Source organism: Morone saxatilis, unplaced genomic scaffold (genome assembly GCF_004916995.1).
Source record: "Morone saxatilis isolate NCDOM2014 unplaced genomic scaffold, NCSU_SB_2.0 Contig15, whole genome shotgun sequence".
NCBI classification, from domain to species: Eukaryota; Metazoa; Chordata; class Actinopteri; family Moronidae; genus Morone; species Morone saxatilis.
The window spans coordinates 11,260,007-11,274,062 of record NW_023339707.1 but is presented as its reverse complement, the minus strand read 5'-3'; the positions used below and the strand labels follow the sequence as shown (position 1 = coordinate 11,274,062).

General features: G+C 41.2%; 1 protein-coding gene across 1 annotated transcript in view; it reads right to left on the bottom strand.

Moving 5' to 3' along the window:
• noc2l (NOC2-like nucleolar associated transcriptional repressor) overlaps nt 1-13,940 on the bottom strand; it is a 17,527-nt gene extending 3,587 nt beyond the window's left edge. Inside the window, exons 1-16 of the mRNA XM_035656642.1 lie at nt 13,833-13,940; nt 13,264-13,404; nt 12,965-13,148; nt 12,644-12,884; nt 11,390-11,480; nt 11,211-11,289; nt 10,902-11,012; nt 10,697-10,810; nt 10,282-10,470; nt 9,710-9,849; nt 8,561-8,672; nt 6,520-6,633; nt 4,914-5,015; nt 4,541-4,684; nt 1,618-1,731; nt 1,261-1,396 (exon numbers count right to left, since the gene is read on the bottom strand). Of these exons, the coding sequence (XP_035512535.1) occupies nt 1,261-1,396; nt 1,618-1,731; nt 4,541-4,684; nt 4,914-5,015; nt 6,520-6,633; nt 8,561-8,672; nt 9,710-9,849; nt 10,282-10,470; nt 10,697-10,810; nt 10,902-11,012; nt 11,211-11,289; nt 11,390-11,480; nt 12,644-12,884; nt 12,965-13,148; nt 13,264-13,404; nt 13,833-13,852 (2,032 nt within the window). The 5' untranslated portion in view covers nt 13,853-13,940. The remainder of the gene's footprint in view (nt 1-1,260; nt 1,397-1,617; nt 1,732-4,540; nt 4,685-4,913; nt 5,016-6,519; nt 6,634-8,560; nt 8,673-9,709; nt 9,850-10,281; nt 10,471-10,696; nt 10,811-10,901; nt 11,013-11,210; nt 11,290-11,389; nt 11,481-12,643; nt 12,885-12,964; nt 13,149-13,263; nt 13,405-13,832) is intronic.
• Nucleotides 13,941-14,056: the final 116 nt, after the last annotated feature.

Here is a 14,056-nt window from a genome sequence, read left to right as displayed (position 1 = left end):
TGTATCATTTTGTGGGGCCAAGAATACTCTATAGTAATCAATCTAGAGTGATCAGTACATGATGACATTACAATCTTTCTATATTCTATGTACAGTCCTCACAGTAGATTAAGCCACTATAAATACATCCAAAGGCCCAGTTTTTTTTTTTTTTTTTTTTTTTTTTTAAAATAAATACTGTGTCTGGGCTGTAACACAGTATTTATTTAAAAAAAAAAAAAAAAAAAAAAAAAAGTCACTAATCTAGAAAACAAAATATTTATACTTTCTATTCCACTACATTCGCCAGCTAAGTTACTAGTTACTTCTTGTCCAGTGAAAACAATGTCCATGTCTCCAAGATTGGTGTTTTAGATTTTCTTTCTGATAAAGATGAAGTGTTCCTTTTTTTGGGAGGGGGCTTTTGCCTTTATGAATAGGACAGTTCAAGATATACAGGAAAGGAAAAGAGGGGATGAAATGCAGCAAAGGGCCACAGGTTGGACATGAACCTACGGTCGCTACAGAAAGGTCTCAATCAGGCACCAGCTCTACCAAGTGAGCTACCAGGGCGCCCGAAGTGTTCCTTTATGGGTTGAGAAAAGTCTCCTACTTCTTAAGCTAAAGAAATGATTTTAAAATCCTGTTGGATTAGCTGGAAAATGCATCATCACACAGCTGGGAAGCTTTTCTGAGCTCATTAAAAGTTGACTTTTTAGAGATACGTGGTTCTCACAGCACAGCAACACTACAAACACATGATCTGAAAATATGATGCACTGCTGTAGATTAAACTACAACAGTACCTAAAGTAGTTAAAATTAGCTCCACCTAAAAACTACAGCAAACAAATACAACAAACATATTCATGCATCATATATGATCCTGAGACCATTTACTGCACTTTTACCTTTCATTGCTTCTTTGAGTCAATTGTGCTGATAATAAGGTTTTGAAAGGAGGCCTTACACTTGTAGTGGAGTATTTTCACATTGTGGTACTGCTACTTTTACTTTAGTCGAAGATCTGATAACTTCTTGCACCACTGATCTGCTTCTTGTAGCCAAATCTTTAAGATAGTGTGTGTTGCAGAAACAGAGATAACAGCCTAGAAATAAGAGTCAACTGTCATCACCTCTGTAACTTTGCTTTCACACTGCAGAAGACCAGGCTGCAACAAAACACAGCCCCCTAGAGGCCAAGACATCATAGCCTACTGTTCCACAAGTAAAACTGGGATTTTAATGTGTGAATGAAGGGAGCTTGTGAGAGTCAGCTTGCCTTTGATTTTGAGTCCTTCATCATTTTCGTCTGAATCGCTGTCAGACTGAAACAGATCCTTGAACTCTTTCTTGTCCTCTGTCTTCTTCTCCTGAATCTTCCTGCGTTTGATCTCAGGGAGGTCCAGATCTTCCATCTTTTAGAGAAACAACAGTGTATTAATGACGATGATCATACGATAATTGTGCTGCCATAAAATGTTTTCCACCGTATAGCATGACTGTTTCGTGATTTATGTAACAGAGCATTTCTTGTGGGTAACTGACATTAATAAAGAAAAAGCCAGAAGTGATTCATGGTGACTGAGTGGGATGAGGCGAACGCTCGTGGGTTTTTTTGTTTTTGTTTGATAGTTACCCTTTCTTTGCCAGAGATCTCCAGTTGGATCTCCTTCTCCCTTAGCTTCTTCCACTGGCTGTAGTACCTGCTGAGGGGAGTTCCCTCCTCCTTGATCCGCTTCTCCCAAGCCGCCTAACAGATGACATGGAGATAGATTTTATATATGTGGGTATATAACATATTTTGTTGAATAAGAAGCAGATCTGTGCCTGAACTTCTCAATAAACTTGATGAATATCTAGAGCGGTGGTTATTTTTTCAGAATCTGTTAAGAGAACCTTTTAGCAAATTCATTCTGGTTGATCTTACTACATGTGGCTTTCCACCACAACTTTACATCAATTGAGCAGGAGGAAAAGATGGATAGACGAGACAGTGATGAGAGTCAGAAGATTTGGAAAACAGATTGAAGATGCCTGAAAGGGGAGACCAGCGGATCTTCTCCAGCCCCTAAAGGTCTTTGTGGATGATATTGATTAGGTCAAATCACATTATCTGACCGACAAATCCAATAGAGCGAACAGACCGTGGCCTCCTGCGCCCGTTAGCTTAACACATTTACCACAATTTGCTGTGTGGCTATTAAGACGGGTGACATGTACACACTCACAAAAAAAAGACAGAATAAGAAAATGAAACTGGAAAAGATACTTCAGCCTTGACTTAGATAAACAAAACAAAACATTTTCACAAACAGGCAGCAGAGAAAGACAAGAGACATCAGAGTGCGACCTGGATGGAGGCAGGGCATCATTAATTAGGCTAGCTCTCAGTTTGGGTGACATGTCAGTGGGGGGCTGGTGGCCGGAGGGGGGCTGTGGCCTTTCCCACTGCAGCAGCAGCAGGGCTGTCCGCTCTCCTTCGCCTGCGGTGACACCTCTACCGCTGCCACGATGCCAGGGAGTGGATGCCATGACGACAGCCTCCACTGAGCAGAGAGCTGTGGCGACAGGAGTTGGCGCTGCCGCGGTGCCGTGCTGTCTGTCGGTCTGTCTGTTGTACTTTAACACACACACACACACACTTCCATGTGTGTACACACACGTTTTCTCATCAGTTAATTTACACAAAGACCTCTTTAATTTCATCCTTAAACACTCTTAAATATTAATCAGCACTACATTTCAAGACTCTCAGCAGCAGCAAAGCCACATAAAAGCATGAATGTATGCACAGGTAGCACACAGAGAGCAAGTCAACATAGAAAAACACACTAATGGCTGCTCATTAAGGCAGAGGCGCCCCTGCTTCAAAAGCCCATAAGAGCCTCCAATAACCACAGGGTCATTCTTAACCAGGCTTAGAGTTTATACAGGGAAGTATCCTGCATTATCGCTGACTGTAGGGTTCGACGGTCAGGACTGTCAGATGGCCTGCAGCCTCTGCTTCAACTGGACAAGAGCCCAAAAGAAAAGATTCGACTTTTTGTCATCCAGTGACGAGTTATCTTTGCAGTCCAACTGGAACACAGTGCTCTCTTTTTGATGCTTCTTGAGAACATTCAGATGAGACACCACCTACAACCTGAGTGAATCTAAATGACTAATCCAAGATATAAATATAAGAAAGATTAACATCACATAGTATTGTTGTCACAACAACTGCTACAGTGGAGAACACTGAGTCAAACTTGTACTGATTATTAAAGAATTCCAAGTCAAGTGGATTGAGCTGGTTGACATTGTCGTCAATTATCATAAGCACCGATCACACCCACCACAGCAGCTGACACCATCTCACCAAAACCTAGCAATGTGACAACAGACAACTCCTTATTACGTCTGATTTAAGAACTACCAAGAGGGATTAATGGACAGACGTCCAAGCCTAATTAATTTCCAAACTGAGTTTTGTTGATCGTCGCATACTTCTGTTAGTGTAAATACATTTATGTTACATCAGTTCTGAGGTCTCACCAATGCATAAAATAACTGAATCAATACTTTTAGAGGAGAATAAGGGACTGATTTACTCAAAGACTAAAAGTCCAAATTAAATGGTTCAAAGCGGAGTATCTAATTAGAAAGCAATAAAACCTTCAGTTTTTTTATGACCTCCTTAAACTGCTATAGGAAAAGAAAACAAAGTGATGTGAGCAAGTGTGTGATGCTCACCTGATAAACAGAACACCGCAGCGATATGTCAACATAGTCTGGGCTTTTGATGTGTGTAATTCTATCTGATCAATTTGAACGGTACTCAGCCTCTACAGTTCACTTTTGGGGTAACACGTGCTGAAACATATCAGGTAGTTTGAAGCCCTTCAAATGCACAAAGTAGAGTACATGTGGTAAGATAGCTGATAAGGTGAAGTAATACAACAGCTTGTAGCAAAAGATAATGAAATGATGGTAATAAAACTGTTGCTCTCAATGAGTAGATTAAGCAATAAAACCGACTTAAATCATAAAACATATTGTTACATGACACAATAATGATTACTCATCGGGGCTGTAATTCATTTTATAAATGATGTTATAATTAGACTATTATGACCCACTGTACATAATTAAATCTTGAGCCAACAATACACAGTTGGCTTCCATGAACAGATTTTTTAAACAAGGGTCAGTTAAAAAATCAGGAATTATTATCAAAGGTTGCAGAGTCAAACTTATTTGTCTTTGTCCACCTATAAATCGTCCTATTTACCTTTTTGTTTCAATAATTTAACAAAAAGTAAGTCTTAAATAATATAAAATAAGAAGACCACCTTCCTGCATTTACAACTCATTTAAAAAAAAAAAAAAAAGCCAGCCTTTAAAAAGGGTCCAAAAAAAACTTCTTAGGAAACAGAAGAGCCAAACTGACACAAGATACAAATGGATGGAAGAGGTAAAATGAGGACTCCAAAAAGGCAGCCTGTAAAATCAGGACAAGACAGTTTTCCCTAGCCCTCCCTCCCTCCGGCTCTCTTTCACACACAAACACACACACTTACCACAGCGGTGGCATCGGCCACTCCGAAGGCGGCCTTCTGTCTCCGTCCTGTGATGTGGCTGCTGTTCTCCTGTACCTTCTCCAGCAGCTGGCGCACCGGCTTGCAGTAATTGGCCACTTTGCATTCCTTCAGGAACGCTTTCAGCTGCAGGGACATGGAGGGGGAGTATGAGAAAGAAGGAACTGGTGTAAAGGATCATCGAGTCCGCCCATACAGTGCATTCAGGCAGAGCAGAGGAGGGTTTGTGGTTGTTTCCCCAGAGGAAAGCAGATTCAGTCTGGCAGATTCTCAACCAGATCCTGAATCATGTTTTGAACTTTGGAATTGACAATTTGTAGACCTCAGTCACTCTCAGTTTAAAAGGTTGTGTTACCTGAATGATGGTGGGCAGGGCAAGCTCTGGGAAGCCGACGGAGCCAGCCTGAGTGTGGAAGTATTCTAGTATCAGGTCATACAGCTGGTCAATCAACCCATCCTAAAACAGAAAGATTCACAAGCAATATTCACACAGATGTGTAAATCTTCAGTTTATCATTTGCTGTGCAACTAAATTCAGTGCAAAATAACAGAAACCAAAACCTTAGTTAACATTTCGCACATTTCAGTGTTGTGCCTACCGATTGTTATTTAAGAGAAGCAATCCTAGCTTAGTGGTTAGCAACATAGCAACATTCATGAAAACAAGTCTCAGAAAAATAGTGATAAGCGTGGTTGAGATTGACGCAGTTGTTTTAAGTCTCTGTACAGAAATAAAATTACTGTAAAATTAATCAAATCTAGAGCAGACACCTTCTGGTTTGTTGGTCGATTGGTTTTCTTGGCAACGTTGTGTACCTTTGAATAGCACCCAGCAGTGCTATATTTAGTTAACCTAGAAATAACATGATAATTTTTCCCCCCCAACCAATCTCAAAACTCTGTGGTTGACTACAGCCCCACACCTCAACATGTGTTTGATTAATAGGAAAAAATTTATGTGCTGAGAGCCACGGCTACCAAAGCAACCATGTCAACTGAAAATGTCAGCAGAATGGATACGTCACTCGCAAGAGTGGTCAGAGCGAAACAAAACAACTCCTCCTCCCACACAGAAGTTGACGATGTTATACTGAATTAATCAAGTTAAATGAAATAGCAGTTCAAGTCATCGCCTAAATTTAGTCACCTCTGACTGATAAACAGAGGGGATTCACAAGGTTACTTTACAGATCATGCACTAAGAGAGAAAATGCTTAGTCAACAAACATGCAAGACAAATAAAAACCAACACTGTTAAAAATATTTACAGTGTAGCATTAACAGATTACAGCCAGCCAAACTGTTGCTGAACAGTGGCCAGAGGTAAACACAAACACTACAGGTAGCCACAGCAGGAGGTCGCCTTTTAAAGTGGCACCTGTCAACCATAGATGGACTAAATGTATATTATGGAGCCACAGCACATACTGTACAGATCTGAGTCACATGTAATTTAAAAATCACACTAGAGTAAGAGTACAATTAGAAGAGACACTTTGCCTCTCAATGTGAACAGAAATGAAAACCTTTCTAGGCTATGTGGACTAATAAGTGTTCAGGTTTAGACAGATCAGTGCTCATTAAGTCAGGTCTGTCTGTTGTGAGTCTACGAGGCAGGGGTTCGTGGCAGCTGCCCAGGTGACAGCAGTGAAAAGAGCCCTAGTGAGCGGAGTGCGGTGGATAATCCCAGAGGGCCGTGCTGCAATCCTCTTGGCTGCAGTGCTGAGCGTGCCGACTGAGGGCCAGTTTTAGAGCCATGACAAGGGGCTTTCAGCGCTGCCCTCAATCCCCTTATGTACACACGCAGGCTAACACACAGAGTCAGGGAGCGACGTGAAAACAACATTAACTAAGACCACTCATCTGATCAGCTGCTGCTCCTTCTCAGCACAAGAAACATCAAAAGCACAGACAAAAACACGAGCATGTGTCCTACTATCTGGGCTCACAGCAGTACTTACCTTGTATGCTTTCTCCATTAGGTTGACCTTGCTAAGTTTCAGGATGACTGCAAAGTTGATGGGTTTCTTGCTCATTCGCCCTGGTTTCTTGTTGAAGTCCACCTGTTGGAAGATCTAGAAAGGAAAGACATAAACCAATAGAGTCAGACTAAACTGCTTAAAAATACTCAATTTTATTGGTACAATAGTGCAAACTATCTTTAGAGAACAGAATAGTGGATGTATATATCAGTGTTTTGGTTTGTACTTTAATATTTTTTGGGGCTTTTATTGACTTTAATTGATTATGACAGCTGAACACTGACAGGAAGGGGGAGAGAGGGAGGAGATGACACGCAGCGAAGGGTCACAGGTGGGAGTCGAACCCATGGCCGCTGCAGCAAGGACTCAGCATTGGTACATTGGGGCTTCAGCTCTACCAGGTGAGCTACCAGGGTGCCCCGTGGTTTTTACTTTAAAAGAAAGGAAGTCGTTTTTGGTTCTCCTCATTATAATCAATAATCCTAGCCTCCACACTGCATACTGAAGGAATCTCCTCAAACTGATGGTCTACAAAAAGGTCAGAAGCCAGAAACATTTTTCTGAAAACTTTATTTTCGCTGACTTTTTCAAGTTCAACAGAAGGAAAGAAAACAAGCACAGGTACAGAATCAGCTATATGCTGGTAGTGTCCTTCAATTATGACAACTCATTCTACACAGAATGAGTTACACATACTGCAGTGTTACTGAGATGACACATTTAGTCTGTGAAAGTACATTCTAGCCAACGTGTGGGCTATTTGTCTACAAGCTTTAGCTTTCACATCTGCCCACGGTGTGCAAGTGAATTTCTGCCTTGTATTTGTGTATCAAGCTATTTCTGACTCCCCGTATCTCTGTGTATTTCTGTGCGTTTGTGCGTGCGTGGTCGTTAATGTGCTCAGTGTGTGAGGCAGAGCAACGCTCCTGGCCGGTGCTGTCTGTACAAACATAGGATGTGGTGGCGGTCTGCGGGGGAGCCAGGGGGAAGTGGGAAGGCATGGGCCAACCCTGGTGCATGCACACACACATATACACGTACGTACACACACACACACACACACACACAGCTACTAAAGCAGGAAGCTCCAAATCATACACCCCCCTCGGAGATGCGAGAACACACACAGGCACAGACACACAGGAGGAAGGGGCTGCTTCTGCTGCTCTAATTAAAACAGTAGCAGCGTACCTCAGCCAGCCTTTAACAGTGCTTTAACAAGGGAACAGTAAAGGAGAAAAAAAACACAGGAAATATCGTGCGTCACAAATAAACACGGTTTGCTGTTGGGGGTTAGGGGAGGGGGCTCAAAGTGTGTGTGCGCGGGGAAAGAAGAGGTGGGGGAGTGGGCCATAGGCAGAGAGGATGTGGTCTGCACAGCGTGTTAGGACCAGAGTGTAAACCACAACTGTGCTTTTATCGCTTCGGTCAAACTGCTGCACACACGCACACGCGCACACACACAGACTTTCATACAAACACACACAACATGCGTGCACTGACCGCTCCCAGCGGGCCGAGCTAGTCGCTGTCGCCAGCACGCTGTTCTCCTCCGGCACACCACAACACCGCCCCACGGCATGCATAAACACTTGCACACATAAGACACACAGCACAATCACGTGCTTAACACCTGACCCACAGAAAATGTTGTCAGTTGGTGACCTGTGATTGGTCTGATAACAAAGGTGTCTCTCTGGCACACAAGCGGTCCTACCCTTCTATGCGTTTCCTCCTGAGCTCCTTCAGTTGTGGCCGTTGAGACCAAAATGCATTTCATACGCCACTGATGTTTTTCCACAGCAAACCACAGACGGAACATTTCATCACATCTACCTTTTCATTGTTTCCATTTGTGACAAAGACAACCAACTGACTGTTGTTTATTCTGCATATTTTAAACTATTTAAGCCCTTTTACTTCAGTGTACTTGTGAACTTGAAACACGTTTGACTGCTGGAAACTTGACACCTGCATTTATTCACTATGACTGGGGGTTACTGGTGACGTGAAGTCTTACCTCCAAGAGGAAAGGCAGAACAGGTACGAATGTGTTGGTGCTGCTAGATAGCAGGGTGAGAGCTCTGCAACAGTGCATCCTCAGAGGGTAATATCTTGATGTGGGCACCAGTCTGTTCAGAAAGAGAAAACAGTGGTCAATGTCTCCACCTGCTGTTGGGAAAAATAAAACATGGTAGGTTCACATAAATACCTGGTATAATGTTATAGCGCATATCTGTGCATATCTCCACAATTTAATGCAACTACATACAGTATTGTTCATTTTTTAAATATACAGCATTCATTTTTTTGGAAATATACTGTATGCATACAAACTCAAACGTTGAGTTTCTGCCTGCAGTTGTTTGTTACAGCAGGAGAACCTTTATTCTCAGTTCTGTTCTGTTCATTTGCTGCAGTGAGTTGATGTTGATGTGTGAATCTAGTGCTGATATTAAATAGTATAAAGTGTTGATGGCGGCGTGTTACTTCAGGTGTGCCAATGAAATACAATCCACAGGTTTGAGGTTTATTTTTTGTGGAAAAGACAACAAGGAAGAAGAAGAGTTTGTCTTCTTTCTAATTTGAGAAGTGATTTAGCGCTGAAAGAAATGGCTGATTAATTGATAAGATGATTGAGAGCAAATTAATCTACACCTGTTTTGATAATTAACTGTTTAAGTCACTCGCAAAAATGACCAACATTTGATTGTTTCAGACTTGCTGCTTTCCCTTGTCTTACGTTACAGTAAAACCAAATATTCTTGTGTATTGAATCTTTGGTTTAACAATACAAGCTATTTGAAAACATCACTTTAGGATCGAAGTTAATTTCTCACCAGTTTGAAATTGTTTTCAACAAACAATTATTTGACGATGCGTTAGTTGCAGCCTTTACTTTTTTTTTTCCTTCTCAAACTCAACAGAAAAAAAAAGCTACGGATGTCATTGCAAACTGATTAACATCTACATAAACAACAGCTCTGAAATGATTTACATTGATTACAATAAATACAGACTCAACAAATATCTGACCACCTATCACCTCACTCGATAATGGATAATTCACTTATGGGATTACCTCTGAGAATCTCAACTTTTTGCACATTCTTATTACATATATGAACATGAGCTTTTAAAAGAACTTAATAAAATTACATATACTCACTTGATTGTACCAATTATGACTTGGCAGAGGGGATAGATGAGAGGTTGGAGTACATCACTTGGGTGCAGGGTGCTGAGGACCCGACACCAGAGGTACAGACAGTGGACATACTGCCAGTTATACACCGACTGGTACGTCTCCTACAGAACACACACAAGCACAGTCGGTGTCTTATTGTAGGCGCTTAGAGAGGCTCCATAAGACCTGAACTCTGAGCTTCATTCTGTTATGTGCTTTTTTTGTTTAGTTGTTGCAATGTGCTGTGCTGAGAATAACAATCAGGCAAAAATGTCAACAACATCAGGCTATTGTGCTGAACATGAAGTTACCAGAAAGTAGCTTTGTGCTCTTTTTAACTGCAGTGGCCAAGTCAATACATGTTGAAGTTTTAAAGAATAATAATAGAAGAATAACCCTTAAATTGCTCATCATAAGATAGTCTTCCATTGCCTGGTTCCCTCTCATCCAGGAGAGCATTTTAAATATGTCTTTGTATGCGTCTTTAAAGCTTTCGAAAGCACAAAAGCTGAGCATCTCCCTGAGCAACATCCTGTGCACAGTCAGAAACTAACCTTTTTCTTCATGGTCATAGCGTTCCTGAGGTGAATGGCCAGCTGTCGGATGTAGATGAAGGCATGCTGGTAAGTGGCTTGTGTGTCCAGGGAGTACATCTCTGATAGAGTTCGCTGCATGAAGTTGATCATGGGCAGCGCATTGGGAGATGTGAACTTACAGTTCTGTACGTAGGAAATGTACATTTGCTGCAAAAAAAGAAAGAAAAACATGAGGACAGGACAGATGAAAGAGGCTACTGGGTGTGGTGTTAAGTATTTGGAATCAACATCAACTTAAAATTAATACTAAATATAACACTTTAACTCACGTTTTGACATAGTCTTTAAGGGAAATTAAACAAATTCTAGTCCATTTTACATCTAGGTTTACTGTGTACCTTTCTATTCCTGTATTACTCTACATTCAGCTCACCTTGAGGATAGGGTTAAGATATGTTTCCTGCTTGTGTCTGCAGATTTTGTTGAGGGCCAGGAAGGCGAGAACCCGACTGGTCTCCTCCCCTGTGCTCCACTGCTTCATGAGTTGCTAGACAGAAAGACATAAGATGGCTTGTAAGCAAAAGAAAAAATACATTAAAAACAATTTGACTATTTTACTACGGTAACTTATATCCTACCTTAACCAGGTGACGACACTGTTTGGGTAGACAAAGGTAATAAGGTACGAGCTGGTTGGCGTGACGCAGGACGGCGCTGATGACTGTAGCCTCTGTTAGACAGGATAACAGCTACAGGTGGAGAACAAGACAAAAGAGAAGACGTTAATACCGGGATGCTCTCAGGATACAAAAGGAGAGGTGGAAGAAAATATCATGGCACAGCTGTGTTATAAATGAACTAGTCTTGAAGAAGAACAAAAGACATTTCTCTACACTTTATCTACTCTAAGAAGAGGCACAAATCAAAGTGAGAAAACCTGAACAAACCTGAACTACTCCGCTGAGGTACATCTTGACGTCCATCTGATTCTTCTGCCACTTTGGACTTGACGACGGGAGCACTAGCCTTAGAACAAAACAGAGGGAACAGAGTGAGGAGTGACCCAGCTTTCCACAGCTACATTAAGGGTGGGTTAAGATCAGCAGATGTAACATTCACTTCATACTTTTTCTGGTCTTTATTTGGCTTCAGGTTGAGCATCCTCTGCAGGGCCACATAGATATCTCTGATACAGAACAGGACCAAGGCGTTGAACACTGCAGACAGAACAGTGAGAGTGATATTAATGTCTATTCATTGAGTATAAAATGTTCAATTGAATCATTCAGCACAAATCTCTAAATTCAGTACATCTGGTTAATTAAAGAATTCACTGTGTGTTTTGTTTAGAATCTGTGAAAACATTCGGTATTAACGTACCTCCTGCCAGCATTTCAGGTCGCTTTTTTTATTACAGTAAACCGCTGCTGTTATGTATTATATGCACTGCTAAGGTAACTTTCTATTATGCTTTTATAAAAGGTGAATATTACAGTAAACAAATGTGCAGGCACTATTTTTAGTCTATTTAAACATTTTTAAGAATTACAGCTATGAACAACATTTTGACAGCTACCTAGACAACATTTCAGTATACGCTTTATGTGAGACCCAAAACAGTAACTGAAATTAGGGCTGGGTGTCAAACCTCAATACCTTTTTAGTAATGACCAAAATGTGTTGCATTATCTCTGATATCTGTGGGGAATGTGGGGATCCAATATCTTGACCGTATTTTATCGAAAGCCGCTATAAGAGACATTATCAGCTGGATCTGCAGCTCCCTTCAGCTTTACAAAACTTTATAGTGAGTTTCAACTCATTGTTTACCTATCTGATCCACAACTTTACTGTTTTAGTTCACTCTCGCCTTTTGGCCACAGTTTAGCAAATAGCTGGTGAACATAATGGAGCATTTAGCAGCTAAAGAGCCGGGCATTTCCCTCAGGAGTTGTTAGAGACCAAAAACAGAACTAAAACAAAGAGTGAATATTGGATTTAAATTCAACAGCTGGGCAGAGACACGACTCCAAATGAATGATATTGGTCTAAAACTGCAATGTAAATGTAAAGTGTTTAAAGGTGATGATATGTAAATGTGTTAACTTGTTTCTACACCCCCTCCCCCCAAAAAAACCTATTATTGCAGGTTTAAGAGTTCTTGAACATCTGCTCGTATTTAGACATTCATTTAAAAAGTTTCAAGTTTTACTGCTTTTGTTAAAATAAAAACATTTTTGATTATAGAGATTTTGAACAATGGCAATTTAGATGTGAGATTCGCCATGTTCAGCAAAAATAATGACAATGTAATTTTCCCATCCAAATGCAGCAGCTTGAAAACACACATCAGCACCTCAAATCAAACACGGTACCCTACCTGAACTGTCAGCCACTTTGTATCGACATTGACCGCCTCCTTCACCCTTCGTTGTAGCCACGGCGGCCTTAAAGGCCTGGGTGACTTCTCTGAACAGACGAGGCGTGGGTTCCTTCTTCATGGCTGCTTTCCATTCTTCAATCATCTTGTCTGTGACTTTGATCGACTCCACTGCCTTTTTGGATTTCTTCGAAGCTTTCTGCCCCTCATCGTCGTCCTCGTCGTCACCAGAGCTGGCCTCCTACATGCAAAACACACGAGTATGAAGATCTTTTTCACAAGAGAACTCATCATCAACTCACACAGCAGCAGCCGGCCTACCTCCAGTGCAGATGGCAATTTGTGGTACTTAGTCTCATCCTCATCCTCAGAACTGTCTGTGTCGTCGAAGTTTAGGAGCGTTTGGTCGTTCTGTTGCAGAAATTTGAAGAACTCTGGATCTTTGTTCTGTAACCTGGACAGCTGCTCCTTGTGCTCAGAGGCCTTACCTTTCTTCTTATCATCACTACAAAGAAAAAACACACACAAAAGAGTTGCTTTTCTGTCCTTGAGAGGTTTTGATACCATCACAACAACGTCACAGAATGAATATGTAAATGACCCTCCAGTAAATGACTCACATCTTGGAGGCTGCAGATTTCTGATTTTTCTTTTTATTAAGTCCATTCTGTTTGGGAGACTCGTCTTCAGATTCACCTTCACCTGCAGAATCAAAACCACCTGACAGCAGGAACTCATCCACACTGAGGTCTTCTAGTTTCCTACGAAAAAGACAACAGATGAAATAAGTTTGGCCAACATGTGAGGAAACTTTGTGATGCATGGTCTATCGCTTCCAGAGTCCATTTAAACGTTATGTTGTTCAGCTGTCAGCTAGGTTGTCGGCTGGGCAGCTGGAAAGGACTTCGTTAACATTTATAAAACTTAAACCACAAAATATTAAATAACACTAACCACGTTTACGGTGTTTGATTAAACTAGCTTGCTACCAGGAGCCCCAACACTTACCGCTAAACCACTAATAGCAAGGAATGGCTAAGACTAAAGCACACTATGTTAGCTAAAACGAGTCTTTCAACCCCCACAAATTCACCGACCTAATTGACAACACTTAAACCTATAGAAACAACACGAATGTGCCGTAAAAACTCTTAATATACAGCATATAATAAGGAGAATATCGTCCAACCTCTTCTGCTTCACTGCCATGCTGGATCCACAACGTGATTCTATCCAACCCCAATACCCACAATCCCTCTGTGCAAAACGAAGGCGTTGGTTTTATGTTTCATGGGTGCTAACCTGTAAGCGAACGGCGTTTAAACATGTAATAAATGACTCATAATTGTTTTAATTGGACACTACGGGCATCTTTTGGTTTAGTTTTGGATAATAATTGTAAAAGTCAAAATG